Source organism: Agelaius phoeniceus, chromosome 5 (assembly GCF_051311805.1).
Source record: "Agelaius phoeniceus isolate bAgePho1 chromosome 5, bAgePho1.hap1, whole genome shotgun sequence".
Classification (NCBI taxonomy): Eukaryota; Metazoa; Chordata; class Aves; order Passeriformes; family Icteridae; genus Agelaius; species Agelaius phoeniceus.
In genome coordinates, this window is record NC_135269.1 from 16,416,241 (window position 1) to 16,432,230 (window position 15,990).

Sequence of the window (15,990 nt, forward strand, 5' to 3'; positions counted from 1 at the left end):
TGAGAGCAGCTCAGTGGTGCTTACTATTATTGTATCAGGAAATGCAGTGGCAGCCCTGGTGTGCTATCTTTGTGATGGAAATGACTCCTATGATGACATTTGGGTATTTTATTTTAAGCTTGAGGGAACTCACAAGGTTACCTGTATGTTCAAAATTCACAAGTGTCAAGAGAGGAACTATTATTCATTTGAAGTGGTAAATACAAGAATGGAAATATCAGAACTGGTGAATAGAAGGAAGTCGTGGCAAGCAGTGACAGTGCAGAAGTTAATTTACCTTTTATTATATTGTACCTTCGAGGCAATTTTCTTCCAGCATGTGCAAATGTAAACACTGCACAGTCCTTGGCATGAGTTGGAAGATAAGCTTTGTAATGTTCATTTTACAGATGAATAAACCTCTTGTACGGTGCTTGGAGGGGAGAGACGAGGGGGGGTTCTACTGCACAGTGCTGAAAGAAGTGGTTTGCATAAGACACACGGACACAACACAGGTAAACACTTTTATACATTGAAAAACTTAGCCAGGAAAGTCTTAAGGGCATCCCAGGTCCAGGTGGAGTGATGCATCTATGTTGCTGTTCTGCTTCTCCTGGTGTTTACCTTCACTCAGAAAGATGAAATCATACTATAAATAGAGGGCAAAGTCCGCTCTCAAACATTACCTGGTGTAGTCTGCTGTTTGACATGACAATAAAGTGTGGAGCAATAGCGGGGTTGGCTCTTTAGAGCTCTTTTGCAGTACACTGTGCTCTCTAGTGATGGGTGATACTGACTGAATCACAACACTGCTATCACCAGCACAAAAGAAAAACACCGAAAGTCCCATGACCTCACTAAACCTTTTGGGCAAGGTGTTAGTAGCGTTTCAGCAGATCTCTCTCTCTTTAACCTCTCAGTAACTCTGCATTGGCTGTGCTGCCAGGGCTTCTGTTCTCTGCTCCACGCCCTTTTCCTCAGGTGCCCTCGAGACAGCTGGGGATGCAAGTGTATTTTTGTTGCTAAGCTGAACCAAGAGGAAAGCCTGCTCCTCCCTGTTTAAAAGTGAACACCACCACATTCCCAAACCAAAGCCCTGCGCGGGTTCTAGCATGCTCAGCGTACTGAAAAAAAACCAAAAAACCCACGTGGGCCCACTGAGAGACAAGGGCAGCCATTTCGAACAGGGCTCCTTCTGCAAAAGGTGTCCGCAGGGCCTGCTCACTCCACTTGGCATCTCCATCGGTGCGGCAATGCTCACGCACGCCGTGGCGGCCAGGGGGCCGTGGTGACCAAGTGCCGCGACGGCCACGCAGGGGTCCATCCCACCACGGCCGCTGTCCCACCGCGGGGCGGCTCTCGCCCGGGACCATCCCGGCCCACGGGCTCCCCCCGGGGCGCAGGGCGCAGTCAGCCCCGCTGCCCCGCGGCGCTTCCCGTAGCGCCGGCAGCGCCGGGGCTGGCGGGCGGAGGTGGCGGTGGCGGCGGTGGTGTCCCGGCGGGGCGGGGCGGTGTGGTGCGGTGCGGCCGGGCCGGGGCGGGGCGCGGGCGGACAAAAGGGGCCGTCGGGCAGGATCACCGCCGAGAGCGGCCGGCGCGGGGGGCGCGGGGAGCCCCCTCTGCTGACGCTGCCGTGTGCCCGCGACGCGGCGGGGACTGCGGGCCCAGGTGAGCGGCGGGGGCCCGGCGGGACACGGGCGGCGCCTTTCCGCGGGGGGAGCGGGGGGAACCCGGCCGCGCTCTCCGGGCAGACCCAGGCTGCGCTCCCGGGGCGCTGCGGGGTGCCGAGGGCTGCCGGCGGTGCCGGGACCCGCCGCCTCACCTGTTCCCCGGCCCCGCGGCGTGCCCCGGGACGTTCACGGGCAGCTCCTCCGCATCTGCGGCTCCGAGAGGCGGGATCGATGCCGTGTAACAAACGCGGCGGGCGGGGATGGACGCTGTGCCCGCGGGCGGGAAAGCGTCCGGCCCCGGCTGCTCAGCCCCGGCAGGGACCTGCGTCCCTCCGAAGGATGCTGCGAGCACCCGTGCGCTTTGTACTCCGGTGTTCTAAGCAAATGAAGAGCGGAATGCGTGTACTTTCACTCTTAGCAAAGCAGGAAATAAGCCCTCAAAATAAGTCCAAGATATGTAGCAAAATATGCCAGAGTTAAACATAAAATATCCCTGAATAACTCGTTTACTATATCTGTGTACGTTTAAAACGGTGCTGTTGATGACAGGAATGATCTGCAACAGCAGAGATAGATGCAGAAATCTGTACAGCAGCATATACTCAGTCATATTTAAGTCATTTCACAAGGAGTGATTTCATCAGCGTGGTGAGTTTTGTGATTAAACAGATTTTGAGGTGTTTAATTGGAAAGTATTAGCCTGAGGTTGCTTCTCAAGGCCATAGCAGAAAGACAGACACATGTATAACAGGAAGACAGAGTAGATTCCATTGTCATTTTCTGTCACAGATACATGGACAAAGTTATTTTGAATTAAAATATTGTGGACACATTAATTTATTTTTCATTTAATGCATGTCAGCTGAATGAGAGTTGGCAGTGAGTATAATGAAGAAGAAAATCAGTCTTTATGCAAGGTGTTTGATATCTTCTGATGTAAAAATGTCACCTCTGTAGGGACACAATCTCCCTGAAAAAAGAAATTTAACAAAATTGCTGACTTCTCTTGTTTAGTAGGTGTCTGTGGTAGTTCTTTTTAATGATTTCTGTATCAATAGGCTATTGACCATAAGACCATTTAGAGCAGACAAAAAAAAATTGAATGTACTCAGCTTCTGCAGGGTAACAGCCTCCTGGGCAAAACAAGAGCTGGTGGGAGTAGAATAGGAACTGTGAGCTTGACACAATACAGGAAATCTAAGTAAAACTGCAAACAGCATGGCATTTGAATTCTCTATACTGGTGTTCAGAACAAGGACAGCATCAATACTGAGATAAATTTGAGTTCTTTGACTCACAGTCACACTGTTCTTGCATACCAACAGTTTCTCTCACCTTCCCAACGTGGCAGCAGCAACTGGGATTCCAGAGGCACCTGTAGAAGATGCCACCAAAGGTCTTAGAAGATGATGAGTTTTCTGACCACAAGTCCAGTAGTGTCCCTAAATGGGACAGGCTGGAGGTGCAAGGTGACAGTGTGGGTACTGTGCTGTGCAGTGCTCAGGGGACCAGGGATGGAAAATGCAGCCCATGGCTCTCCCAAGTGTGCCAGCTTTTTAATATTATGAATTATCAGGTTTAAATTAAAAATGTTATTTGGTCCATTAAAACTCAGCATCTGCCCCAGTATTTTTATAGGTTATGACCCTGGTGGCCAGCATCCTTGAATTCTACATTTAATATCAAGGCATGAATCCCATAATCTATCTGCTGAGGATGCAAGCAGGTTCACTGCAGGTACTTCACCCTCCAAGTGAATGGAGTGGTTGAACAAGGTCTCAAAAATACATCAGATTTTAATTTTTATTGTGAACACATCTTAAAATTAAGACTCAGGTTTTACTATGCAACTGTATTAATAATTATGAGTTTTCCACTAACTTTTTTGAACACCAATAATAACTTTTCTGCCTGAATAGTTTATTTTAGGAACTTTCAAAATTAAAAAAATCTAAGACACAAAATTTTGGAGTAAATGTGAACAAAGAAACATTTTTCCATTCACAGATTATTGAACCATATATATTGTCATACTTACCTCCAACAACTTGGCCATACAATTCAATAATCAATTTTAAGCAAGTTCTTATTTATTATATAAGAATCTTGACCTTTTGGTGAGACAGAGAAGTACAAAGGGCAGAAGATGTTTTGAAAAGGAAATATCAATGTTAGGGCAAAATCTGAATAAATCTAAACCTTAAGTCCTTATCAGCAAGTAGATATCCCTGAGATGGGTGGTGGTGTTACAAAAAAACCCAGAACAGAGCCTGGCAGAATATGTGTGTGGTTTTGGGTTTTTTTACTAGAATAGTTTCACTGGGGTATCAATATATTCTTATTGTCAAGGTTCTTAGCTCTTCCCATGAAACCTCTTGGGAACTCAATGTGTTCATTTTGATAGAAGCAGACACTCCTTGTTTCTTTTTGAGTTTAGAAGCCATTGAAATAGGTTTGTGAGAACTGAAGGAATCCATAGACTCTTTAAGGAAAATGATACTTATTAAAATGATGGCTTTTTAATGCAGACATACCTGTGCTATCTACTCTTTAAGGTGGAAATCTCTTGTTCTCTACAGTCACAATCTCTGTCCCAATAAGTCCCAGTAAGGACTGGGGCTCTCTGAGTGCTCTAACAGACAACATGGAAATGCTGATGATACATAAAAATCTTGAAGTTCTTGAAGTCTTGACTCAATCAGAGCCCCTTAAACATTTTCAGTAGAGACTGAAATACAAAATATCTGTATGTGCTCTTTGCTGTAAAAGGTTTCCTCCATTTAAAGTCTGCTGTATACATTTCTCTTGCTCCTGAGGTTACACAACTTGCTTAGGAACATGTTTTTTTATGTTTAAATGTAATCAAATGCTCAATTCCTATTCTCTTTTGAGGTAAGAGAATGTATGTTACATTCCCAGTGGAGGCATGTTATCATACTAACTTACTGAGCATAAAACCAGAAATGAAGTAAAATGTAAGTACAGTGTGTATTTTTTAGATTTACAAAGTGTCCCTTAATAGCTGTTTGAGGCAATATTAAGAAGTGTTTTGTGTAAACAGTCTCCAAGGTCATGTTAAGCTGACTGAGAACATGGTAGGAGACAAAGAATTAATTTATCTTTGCTCCTTGACCTAATACTGATTCAAGAGTTCATCTAGCACCCTGGGTTAACTAACCTGCACAAAATGAGTAATGATAACTTAACCTCTCATCTTTCTAAGAGAAACTCAGGTTGCTGATGGTTACATTACAACGTTTTGCCCTGAGCTGTGGTGGTTCCCAAGGCAGATGTCCCTGTGAGGGAGGGGCAGGGATCTCTTGGTGCCCACGGGCTGTGTGCTGCCCATGGCTCACAGTGTCTGGCCTGCAAGGGAAGAGGGCCAGAAGTTGAGGGCAACTGCTGCTCATTGACAGAGGTCACAGGAGAGCCTACAGAAAACCAAACAAAAAAATGCCTGAGATTTTAAAGTGTATATTCCTGCCAGCCAAATATGGCTGTTTCTCTGAAACCTTAACTAGCTCTTAATCTTCAGTCGCTATGTCAGAGACTTGTCCTTGTAAAATAGCACAGAGATTTGTGCTTGCAGCCGTGAGGATGATGTCATGTTTTGAAAGAGGTGGCTATGGATTGAAGATATATATGCAAACAACCAAGCCTCTATTTGTTTTTCATTTAAATTTAGTTTGCATGGGCAGCTGGTAGAATCTGAAGCAGTTTGAGATAGGCTTTGATACAGTGGGGGTAAAGGATGAGGGTCCTGTCTGTCAATCCATATTTATGTAGGCAGGCACTGGGAATTTTGAGCCTGAAGACTGGAATTAGATTATCAGTAGTGGTTTTCTGTTTTCATAACCAGTTTTAAAATATAGTAAATCATATATTGGTATATTTATAGCTTTACGGTGTCACATCTGCATAAAATATGTCAGGTTGTATGTGTAAGACAAAAAGTGCACATAAACTGCATTGATAAGTTGTGAAATACATAAGGATAATGTATAAACTATAACTAATGCATTCAGTGCATTGTACTAAAGAATCATTGTGCCTGACTTAAAATGTTAACACAGCAAATTTAATTGAACTGACTACAAGTAAATTTCAGATCCTTTTGTTTTCCCCAACTCACCTGCTGGCTTGCCTGGTTTAGCAATGTTCCTTTTTCAAGAAGATTTTCTGTTCTCTTTTGCTAGATTAAAAAACACCCTCACAAATAAAACCAACCTGACTATGCAAAGTAAAGACATCATCAACATAATCTTTCTACTGAAGATGCTTCATTATTCAATCAGTCTTGTGTTCATAAATTGCCATAATTTCCATCATATAATTAGGCATTTGGAGAGCTGTTTTTAAAATTTGATCTAGACCTCTTTTCATCGGAACATTAAGTATGTATTTGACTTGAAATACATTATTTATTCTGCTGAAGGCATTTTACCATTGAAACTAAGCTTTAAGCATGCTCAGTCAAAGCTTTACAGGGAAGTTTGAGCTTTTTTGATCGGGTTGCTTGTTTGGAAATGATCTCTGTTGCTGTCATGGGGTCATGCCAATGCCTCCTCAGAGGTGTTGTGAGGTGTATACTTAATCTCTGAATCACAAGCAATTACTCACATACATGTAGAACCTCTTTGGTTTCTGTAAACCAAAATCAGTTTGCTTTTTCTTCCTCTATAAATGAGAGAAAGAAGGGAAGGGTGAGATGGGGTGGTAGAAGATTAACACATCCTGCTGTGGAGAAGGATACACACTCCTCTTGATCAGCTCTGCACAGATCCAGACCTGAGGAACACAACAGGTCCATATTAATGTAGCTTTTGTGTGCGTTTCTATATTACACCTGTACATCCAGATTTTTTAACTGATGACAGAAATCAGTAAATGGCTTGAAGACAGCTAATTCTCAAGAAGATAGTTGCTAAGCTTTGCTCTGAATCTAAATTAGACCCATCCTGTACACCTTCAAGACAGTGACCCTCCCAGACTACCTTTGCCTCAATACTGCCCATCCTGTAAAATACATTTGAGCACCCCTGCTTGCTGGATGGGCCTTGCATTGAGGCAGCTTGGTGGGCAAAGCCAACATACAAGGCTGCAGCTGAGCTGTGGAGAGCATGACCCAACAACTCTTTTTTAGCCTGTGGGAGGAAGGTATTATCATGGTAACAGGTGTGAGGTAGCATATGTTGCACTTTGGGCTTTTGTTGTGGTACTGTATGGTTTGTTTACATGTCTGAGTTCTGTACTGTGTTGACTTATTATAGGTCTTTTTCAGGACACAGTTTTCGTCTCACACAGATATAGACATTTCCGTTGTATGGCCCTGTGAATGTGAAACTAGCATTGAGTCTAGAAATGAAGAAAAAAAAGAGAAAAAGAAAATACTTTTTTTAGTATTTTTTCCCCCTCACTATGTTGTTGTGAAAGCTAAAAATAGTAATACATGTGCAAGAGACAGCTGACCTTTTATGCTTGGTCTTAATACATTTTATGCACTATAGCACTTGCTTTACTAGATAACTTTTAACAACTTTCTGAACTGTGAAGAAACACAATTAATACATTTCCATTGGTACCCACAGGCTACTGGAGTACACCATTACATCCCTAGATGTTTACTTTGTACGTGTGAGCCAAGCAGTTGGCTTGTTAAACCTCCAAAAGTCCAGCACTGCGTGCTTTGACTGTTTCTCTATGCAGCCTACTGAGATTAACTGCATCCAGAGAACTCACACTTTAATTGTCTAAGGGAGTACTTCAGCATCCCTGGGATCCTCCAAACCCTGCTCTGCCATTCCCAGTTTCCCATTCATGGATCTACAGGACGCCTCGGAGCTCCTGCCCAAGCTCTGGTGGAGTTCTCAAACCAGGGGCTGCCCTGGGTCACCCAGGCCATACTGCTAGTGTCACATTGGACCTTGCACCAGAAAGGGACAGGGATGCAGTTGTGGGAACGTGATCAGCCCTTGGCCACCACTACGCCCAGTAACCCACTGGTCTAGATGTTGCCCTGGGAAATGGAAGATCCGTTCAAGTATCTGCTGCAGTGAATATGGAATGATTTAATGTGACACAGCTTCACTTCGGTGTTTGTATGAAGCCTTGGCACCTGATTCAGAGCTACAAAGCCCTTGGGGTGACTGGGTATCTGGAAATCAGGTATGGTGCTGGAATGCACAGAGTTCCTCTATGGACATCACCCTTTTTTTCCCTGATTTTTTTTGGATGTAAGAGAGAGACACACAGCAATACATAAAGGAAGCATTTAAAATGGGACAGGGCATCTTTTGAAGCAAATACATTACCTAAAACTACTGTCTCTTTTAAAAAAATATTATCTGAATTAAAAGAGCCTTTTAGCTCACCTGTAAAATACATTCATATGGGTGCTCTCTTGGAAGGAAGGCTGTGATATTTCCCCTTAGAAAGAGGGTTGGGTCACACAACTCCCCTCAAAGCCAGTGCAATATAATTCAGAGGACCTGATCCCAGCTTCTCTTTGTCATGGCTAAACCACACAGCTTTTCAGAACTTTCAGAACTCTGGATATATTTAAAACCCTAGATTCTAAACATCTTTGTAAGTAAAGCAAAAATGCTACAAATAGAAGGAAAAAAAATCCAGAAGATGAAACTACAAACTGTATAAAACACATAATATCTGCCAGCTGACACTGGTCTGTAACATGCTTTTCTCCAGCCACATTAAACACCACTGTCTGCTGTAAGAGGATTCTATGCTTCTGTAAACCAAGCCTATTTTCATTTATTTAGTATCATATTTTTGTGAGTTTGCTTATGCAATAATGTATACACATTAGTTATGAATAATTTTGCTTTGTTGAAAATGTAAATGTCATTAAATATTGAAAGAAGATCACAAAGGCCCTAACCTCATCCCAAGTGAAAAATTTAGTTTTTACAAGACTGCAGCAATGTAGCAAACCAAATTCATACTAAGCAGCATTATGACATTACCTTCTGCTTGGTTTAGTTTAATTTCTGAGAATATTTTATTTGAATTTTATTCATTTGACCTGCTTGAGAGTGTGTTTAAAATGAGAAAGAAATCGAGCCAGCAGAGCTTCCCTTTGTTGCTGTCCAGGATCACTCCATCAACAAAAGGGATCAGTTTTTTAACGATGGAGCCAGGAAGCAAAGAAACCATGAAAAAGCTGGCCAAACCCAATGCCAGATAAAACCAGAGCATCTCCAGAAGGTTGCAATTAAGTTCCTCATCAGGCAGAGCCTTCCACTACAGCAAGTGTCCAAGGACGTGTGTAATTGGAATAATCCCCATCTGCAGCTCTGATGTTGTTTCCCTTGATAAACCAAATAAAACAATCCTAATGACTACAAAAACATCAGCTCTACTCTCCAAACACTGCTCTCTGTGTTACACAAATGCTTCCAATATTAGACACAAGCCACGTGTGCTGAAGCCTGTTAAATTTTGACATTGATTTTGTGGTACTGGTTGTGAATAACTTTCCCATTGTACAAGCAGGCAGCTCTACTGATTTTACTGGTTCCTACTGTCTGCTCCTTCATGTGGAAAGCTATTAATGGGTTTAAATCTTTCTTATATTCTATTTCTATGGTGAGTTGCTTGTAATTTCCATGTTGGTAGCCTCCAGCTGAACATGTGTAAATTTGGACCTGAATTAGACTTAGGAAAACCTGTTCAAGTTTGTTTTAGGTACTTTGCTGCCTGGGGTTCTCCATGGGTTAGAGTGATTTAATGCCAGGCAGGTTGTTGCAAACAGCGTAGGAAAGCATCTTGTACTAAGTGAAACTACTGAGAAACTATACTTGTCTACACTAGTTATATTTATCAAGATTTTCCAATTCCTGGGTCGTTTTGAGCCAGTATAAAGTAGCAGCCATCTAAATGCTGCATGTTTGAATTGCTGGACATCTGCTGGGTCATTGAAACTTTCCTTTGACTACTCTTAAAATAGGAATCTTAGAAACACTCGTGTTCTGACTGGAGAAGTAAAAAGAGTAACTTTAAGAGCACTTTAAACAATTTCCACCTAAACTGAAAAGACCTTGCATAACATGAAGCCCTGAGGTTGTCTTTCATGACTTGTTGCAGAGTAAGATGTCTCAAATCAGGAGAACCCCCAGGCACTTTGTCCTCTCCAGCTACCCCAATGGAGCACCAGAAGAGGAAACCTACAGTAACCTCCAGACAATTCCAGACACCACAGAGCAAATGGAGTTTGATATCAGGTATCACACTATATTAATACTCCTTCTGTCCTCCCCAAGTACAAAGTGCCAGACTTTTCAGAAAACTGCTAAGCCAAGTAATCATAGTGCATACTACTGGAAGTGGAATAGATAGTGCAAGTGTAGATAACCTGTGGTGCTTAACACTGACTGTGCAAGATTATGCTGCATTAAATGTCTCTAAGTTTTAATCTTGCACAGGGGCACAGATATGGCTCTTTATTAGAGACCCACCTGTTACAGCAAGCAGCTGAAGAAGTCATTTTTACATAATTCTCCAGGCGCCAGTTAAAACAAACTAGTAGTGCTGCCTTGGGTTTTTCTTAATCCCATACATACATTTTTTCCAGTACAAGAATCAGGGGTTGCCTTTCTCCCCCATCTGTGAAAATTCCTTTATGTGGTTTTTCTGGTGGTTTTTTGTAGGTGGACCGCCAAGCCCAAGGGGTTTTTTTCAGCAGACTCTAGAATTAAGCTCTTAAGCCTACTTACTATTTAGCAGATCTAGTGAGCAGATCTCAGCAGAAATGCAAATTAAAATAAAAATGTATATTCATATTATTTGTCTACCAGAACAAAATCATGTGTCTAAGAGAAGCTAAATCTAATGGAAAATTTTCATCAGGAAAGCATAACCAGTGTTTAGCATCAACATGTGCCACAGATGTTGTTCAAGTTTCTGTATATCCCAGGACCTCCTTAAAAGCCTTAACGTTTTGGTCAGTTTGTACCTGGGCACCACCCAGTAGCTGGAGACCCACACTGCACAGTGGAACTCATTGGAGTAAATCTGTTGGATGACAAAGCCAACACTTTTGTAAGAAGAAATTTCTTGCAAGGTTTGAAGTGAAGGCAGTTTCAATATTTTGACTTGGTGAGGAAGGGAGCAGGACAATCAAAAACCTCAAACCAGAATCTCATTGTCTTATATAAAGAAATGAAACACCTAAAAAATCAGCATGTTTTTTCAAAAGTGCCAAATATGCAGCTTCTTATGAAAGCATCAAAACACTTCATGTATAGGGCTAAAATACTTAATCAATAAACCCATAAGTAATGGGAAACAAACCTCCTGCAACATTTCAGTTTTACATTGCCAGTTTAGCCCAGCTGTTGGGGGAATTACATTACCTGACTTTTGCAGAGTGCTTTTAGAGAATTGCTGTTGCAGGGTTCTCCTCTAACATGCACATCCTGCCTGCCTTGCAGCTCAGCTACTCAGGTTGGCCGTCAGCTGGCCCTGATTGGAGATGAATTTAACAGGCAGCACCACAGGACATTAGAAGAAACACTGCTTCACCTGGCACGAGTGTAAGTTACCTTATTGGCAGATCCTTTTAATAATCATGTTAGACAAACAAGAATGTTTCTGTACACAAAATAAAAAATTTATTGCTGCTACTGCTGCCTCATATAGAACATAGAAAAGCAAAGCAGCTTGTTTTACAACGAAAAGTTATGTAATAAAGTGTAAGTTGTTTCAACAGACTACAGCCATTTAAAGTCGAAAGACTTAAATAGTGTCTTGCTATTTCAAATTCCTCAGAGGCACAGTAACTTTAGACACAATTTTAAGCACAACTGAGTGATGAGAGACTTGCAGCCCAGTGTGGGATTAACATGTTACTGCATGTGCAATAACTTACCCATGCACATCCAAGAAAACATGGCTAGAACTAGTTTGAACTGCCTTTTATCTGCTGTGAGCTGAAGGCTTGTCCTGCATAGTTATTAACTGACATGCAGCAATGTCCTGACATGAGATACTCAGCTGTGTCTGAAGCCCCAGGTACTCTACCTTATTTTCTCCTTGCTTCTGGGAGGGGAAGGTCACTCATTGCAGACCTACCAGAATGCAGTTCAATTACAGCCGTGTAACATAACCTATAAATATATCTGTATATAACATTTGTATACACCTTCCACCTCAGCAAAGCTGGATTCACACTCCAGAGAGAGCCTATGACACTGCTGTGTCAGTCTTGTATTGCTGTCCTGATTTATCAAACATGAACATCTCTTATTGGGTTATGCTCTATGCTCTTCCAAGTTTGAAACAACCACAAAGATTGTCACTTTATCACTTAATTCTGAACCTAAATTATCTTTAGATTTCAAGGGTCTTCTTCCTAAATATTTAGAGAAATGTATATGTACACATACACTTTTAGGAAGGAATATACTAAAGGTTTTTGTTTGGGTTTTGTTTTGTTGGTTTTTGTTTCCTAAACATTGGTATTTTATTTGCCACTTTTTAGAATAATTGTTATATCCTCATGCTTTGTTTTGTTTAAATCATCAGGGTTGCTATCAGTGTTTTCCAGACATGGAATGTTATTAAAAGTGTTATAAGAAGCTGTGGAGATGTGAGCAGTAACTGGACAAAGCGGATCACTGGCTATGGAGGCTGGGTACGCTCTCTCCCTTTTCTCCCACCTTTTTGTTGGCATGTAGGCAACAGGAACACCTGACCCCCTTGTAATGTCAGGGAGTGAAGTATATCATGTGGCTTCAGGCTGGGCTTTATCCCTTAGTTTGTTGGTACCCCCTCGGTGCCCTGTTTTTTTTCTCTTTAGGCTGAAATTTCTCATTTAAAGACTACCCAAATCCCACACAACTCGTGGGGTTCTGTTCAGAGGGGAGGCACCTGCCACTATCAGATGCTGGAAGGGTCTCCCTGGGGAGATGAGCAGAGCTGCTGCCAGCAGTACTTACCCAGAGAAGAGAGGAGGATTCTTTAGTGGCTGGAGCCCCCAGTAAAATTGACCCCCTTCTGCATTTCTGCAGCAGAACCAGACCGTGCTCTCGGGCCCACACTGACCTCCCACATGGGCACTCTTTTAGTTTCCTTGCACCTTCTTTTTGCTTCTTGTTATTTCTAATTACCAACCCCTTTCCTCCCACAGACTTGCAGGCTTCCTGTCAGGTGCCTCTGCCAGAAGCTGGTGCCTGCAGCCTTGCTTGTTGCTGCCTTTTGGTGGGCCATGAATTATGGACTGTAGAATTAGCACACAGAATTACCACAGGAGGTCATTGCTGGACACTGACCAACATCACTAACACCCCAGTGGTGGCAGCTGGTTTGTTTTTCAAATTTACACTGATAAAAATCTCTTTAATATTTAAACCTAGGCGAGTGCTGGGTCACTGCTTTTTCGTATCTTTTTTAAAGAAAAAACTTTTAAAATAAGGAGGTTGTTGCTGGATAACTGCCTGACTTGCTAGTTTTGAAATGTGACTCCAAGCAATTAGAAAGTCTGTCTTTTTTATGTTTATTTTAATGCAGTATAAAGTGTCTATTTCCTATAAATGAGTTTGTTAAAGAGATTCTGGATGTGAAGAAAACTGAAGGCATGCTGGCCATCCTTTAAATTTTAATACTGTAAAAGCAATAGTAAAGATTAAAACCATGATACTTTTTTAAAATTAAATTGTTGCTTCAAACCTTTTGCAGTGTTGTCTGCTTTATTTTCCAAGACTCTGCTGTCACACATTAATGGCAGTACCTTCTGCTCCTTTTCAAAGTAAAACTAGGAGCTGCCCAGAACAAAAGCCCAAGAGCTGATGGATTCTGAGAAGCGATTTTCTCAGAGGATGCATGTCTTTTCACAAGGCATGTGCTTGGGGGGACTGGAAGCCTGAGGGGAACATGAGCACAACTTAGAGGATGGAGATGGTCGAGGTGTCACCCTCCTGGACTCCATGGGTGGCCATTAGGGCACAGCTGAGTTTTTCCTCTCTCAACATCTCCCATTTGTGCCTGGTGTTCTCTCTGTATCTGAGTGCATCTTCTCTTTTTGCTCTTGAAGCTGGTTTGCAGTATCCAGCTATAGACTCTCAGTGAGAGAAAACGAAAGTGCAGCTCTGTGGTTTGGATATTCCCCTCGGCATAGGAGATGCCTGCTTTTTGCCCAGACAAGCAACTCCTACCTTTAGTGTATTTTTAAAACAGGAAAATACAATATTCAATGGATTTGTGAGCTAAGCATTTATCAGAGAAGTTGGAGTTTCAAGTTTGAGTCTCTGTTTTAAATGAGACAAGGAATTTAAACCCCTCTTTAGTGAAGACAAATGCCAAATCAAGCCAAATTTAAGCATGTTGAGGAACATGCTTCCTCTCTTTAATGAATGGTGCCTAAATCCCATTATGATGCTAACTGCCCATCTCAAAAAATGTTTCTGGGAAAAAAAAATGAAGCTTCACTAGACTATTTCATTTGACCGTTTCATGCAAAGGATTTTGAAATCTCTTTGAATGACTTGAAATACAGAGCAAAAGGAAAGCAGGCAAAGAAGGAATATAAAGTGTGATGGCTCCAGCATACCCCAGAAATTCAAGCAGCAGCATATATTTCAGTGTCATGTTTTTTCAAAATGCTCTCAAGCTGATGTGCCCTTCAGCAGCAGGTAGGCAAGTTTTTTCTAGAAAAGCACAGTTCACACACCTGGAACTGGAGTCACACACAGGCCAGAAACTGGCCCACATAGCCAAAAAAACATACTGAAGTTTTATCAGTGAATTAACTGCTCTATTGAGCTGTATTAGCAATGTGATAGAAAAATATTTAAAAGTTATTATTTAGTAAAGGGTAAAATTTAACATCAGGAGGGTCTAATAAATGAGCTATTCGTATGTAATAAAAGTACCAGCTGTGAAAAAATTGACTCTTCCCAGCTGAATCAATTTAATACTATCAAATAATTCTTTCTAGATAAATAACCTTTATGCACAGGGGAGCAGCGAAGAACAGGAGACTCTTCACTGCCTATTTTATCCAAGAGCTGTGTGGGGTGATTCTGCTTTTCTCCCACTCTTGTGTTGAATTACAAGAGAGGGGGAATTTCATCATCCAGCATGCATGGAGCATAACACAGTCTCAAGGAATACAAAATTCAATCCCAGCAAAGAAACAAGTGAAACACAAAGCAAATGGCATCCAAAGCCACAGCAATCAGCACTAACTGGAGTAGCTGGGAGCAATTGGTGCCAGGCTCCTGTTTCACCTGTGGAGCACAGTTAGTTAATCCTTTAGTCACAGCCCCACAGTGACTCAGGGGACCCAACGTTAATTCTGTTTTTTTCGCTGCACACTTCCTGATACGTGACAGCATTTACGGCACTTGATTTGCTTCCACATCCTGTTATGCTTGTTCATAGGTGAAGGAGCCACGCTGGTTTCTCACCTCTCAAATATTCAGTTTCCAGAAGCAGAGGGGATAGAGGAGCAAGAGCATTAAAAAATGCTCTGAGATCCAGGATTTGTAATTATTTGGGCGTTTTCTGCCCAGGCACAGGCAATGTTATTGCACATGTGAGGTGAGGCTGTGCTGACGGGCACCACACAAAATCAGACCCTGAACACTCTCCATACAGAGGTACAACACCTCCATCACACTTCCTCTGCTCCTAGGAATTGCAACATCAGCACAAAAGCGTGATTCCCTCTGGCTTCTGGTTCTGGAGACACAAAGCTCACTGAGGAGCAGCCTTGGCTCAACCACTGCACAGAAGAAAAGCAAACACCCAACAGTGGTGACAGGTCCTTCTTCCCACTAATTAAACAAGACCCACAGCATTGGAATGCTCTTATGATACAGATTTCCCTTCAGCATTCTTCAGCTGACAAAAGTGCAAAGGTTATCAATGGTTTGCAAACAGGAGATTTCTAGCATGGATTTCCCAAAGAGCTTTAATTCCCAGCAAAGTGTACAACAAAGTGAAATGAGGGGGAAAAAAAAGGAAAAAAATCATGGCAAGAACACTACAAATAGAAAACAGGTCTCCAACATTTCCTCAGAAAGGTTAAATAATTAAAAAGAAAGTCCAGAACTTTCAAAGCACACACTCAGTTTCACCTATCATAAAAGCTGGTTTGAAAGTCATCAACCTTGCATTTAGTCCTACAAGGTGTGGTCAGAAACTTCTAACACAGGACAATCCAGTGTTTAATAATATGAATGGGATTTAGTTGCAATATTCTAACCAATACTTCTAACTGAAGATTTTGGTATGCTTTTCTGAATAATTAACACCTTACCTGTAACACAGGAACCTTCACTGAAATAATTTTCTTTACAGTTTTTCCAAACTTAAATCTTCA

The 15,990-nt window shown here is 42.0% G+C and overlaps 1 protein-coding gene across 2 annotated transcripts; it reads left to right on the forward strand.

Annotated features, from left to right (window-relative positions):
• Positions 1-1,510: 1,510 nt before the first annotated feature.
• On the forward strand, positions 1,511-13,337 carry LOC143694101 (uncharacterized). Of its 2 annotated transcripts, XM_077178402.1 has the most exons (6): positions 1,533-1,647; positions 7,238-7,814; positions 9,753-9,889; positions 11,099-11,200; positions 12,192-12,300; positions 12,796-13,337. In XM_077178402.1, exons 3-6 carry the CDS (start codon positions 9,759-9,761, stop codon positions 12,889-12,891), a joined length of 438 nt encoding a protein of 145 aa, XP_077034517.1. In that variant the 5' UTR covers positions 1,533-1,647; positions 7,238-7,814; positions 9,753-9,758; the 3' UTR covers positions 12,892-13,337. The 2 variants fall into 2 exon arrangements, with proteins under 2 accessions (XP_077034516.1, XP_077034517.1); XM_077178401.1 differs by lacking the exon at positions 7,238-7,814 and having other exon boundaries at positions 1,511-1,647.
• Positions 13,338-15,990: the final 2,653 nt, after the last annotated feature.

Excerpts from the sequence above, each read along its gene's own strand:
- LOC143694101 (XM_077178401.1), top strand. The coding sequence starts at position 9,759 with ATGTCTCAAATCAGGAGAACCCCCAGGCACTTTGTCCTCTCCAGCTAC. Across the intron at positions 9,890-11,098 it reads CAAATGGAGTTTGATATCAG|CTCAGCTACTCAGGTTGGCC; the intron begins GTATCACACTAT and ends CCTGCCTTGCAG. Across the intron at positions 12,301-12,795 it reads TCACTGGCTATGGAGGCTGG|ACTTGCAGGCTTCCTGTCAG; the intron begins GTACGCTCTCTC and ends TTCCTCCCACAG.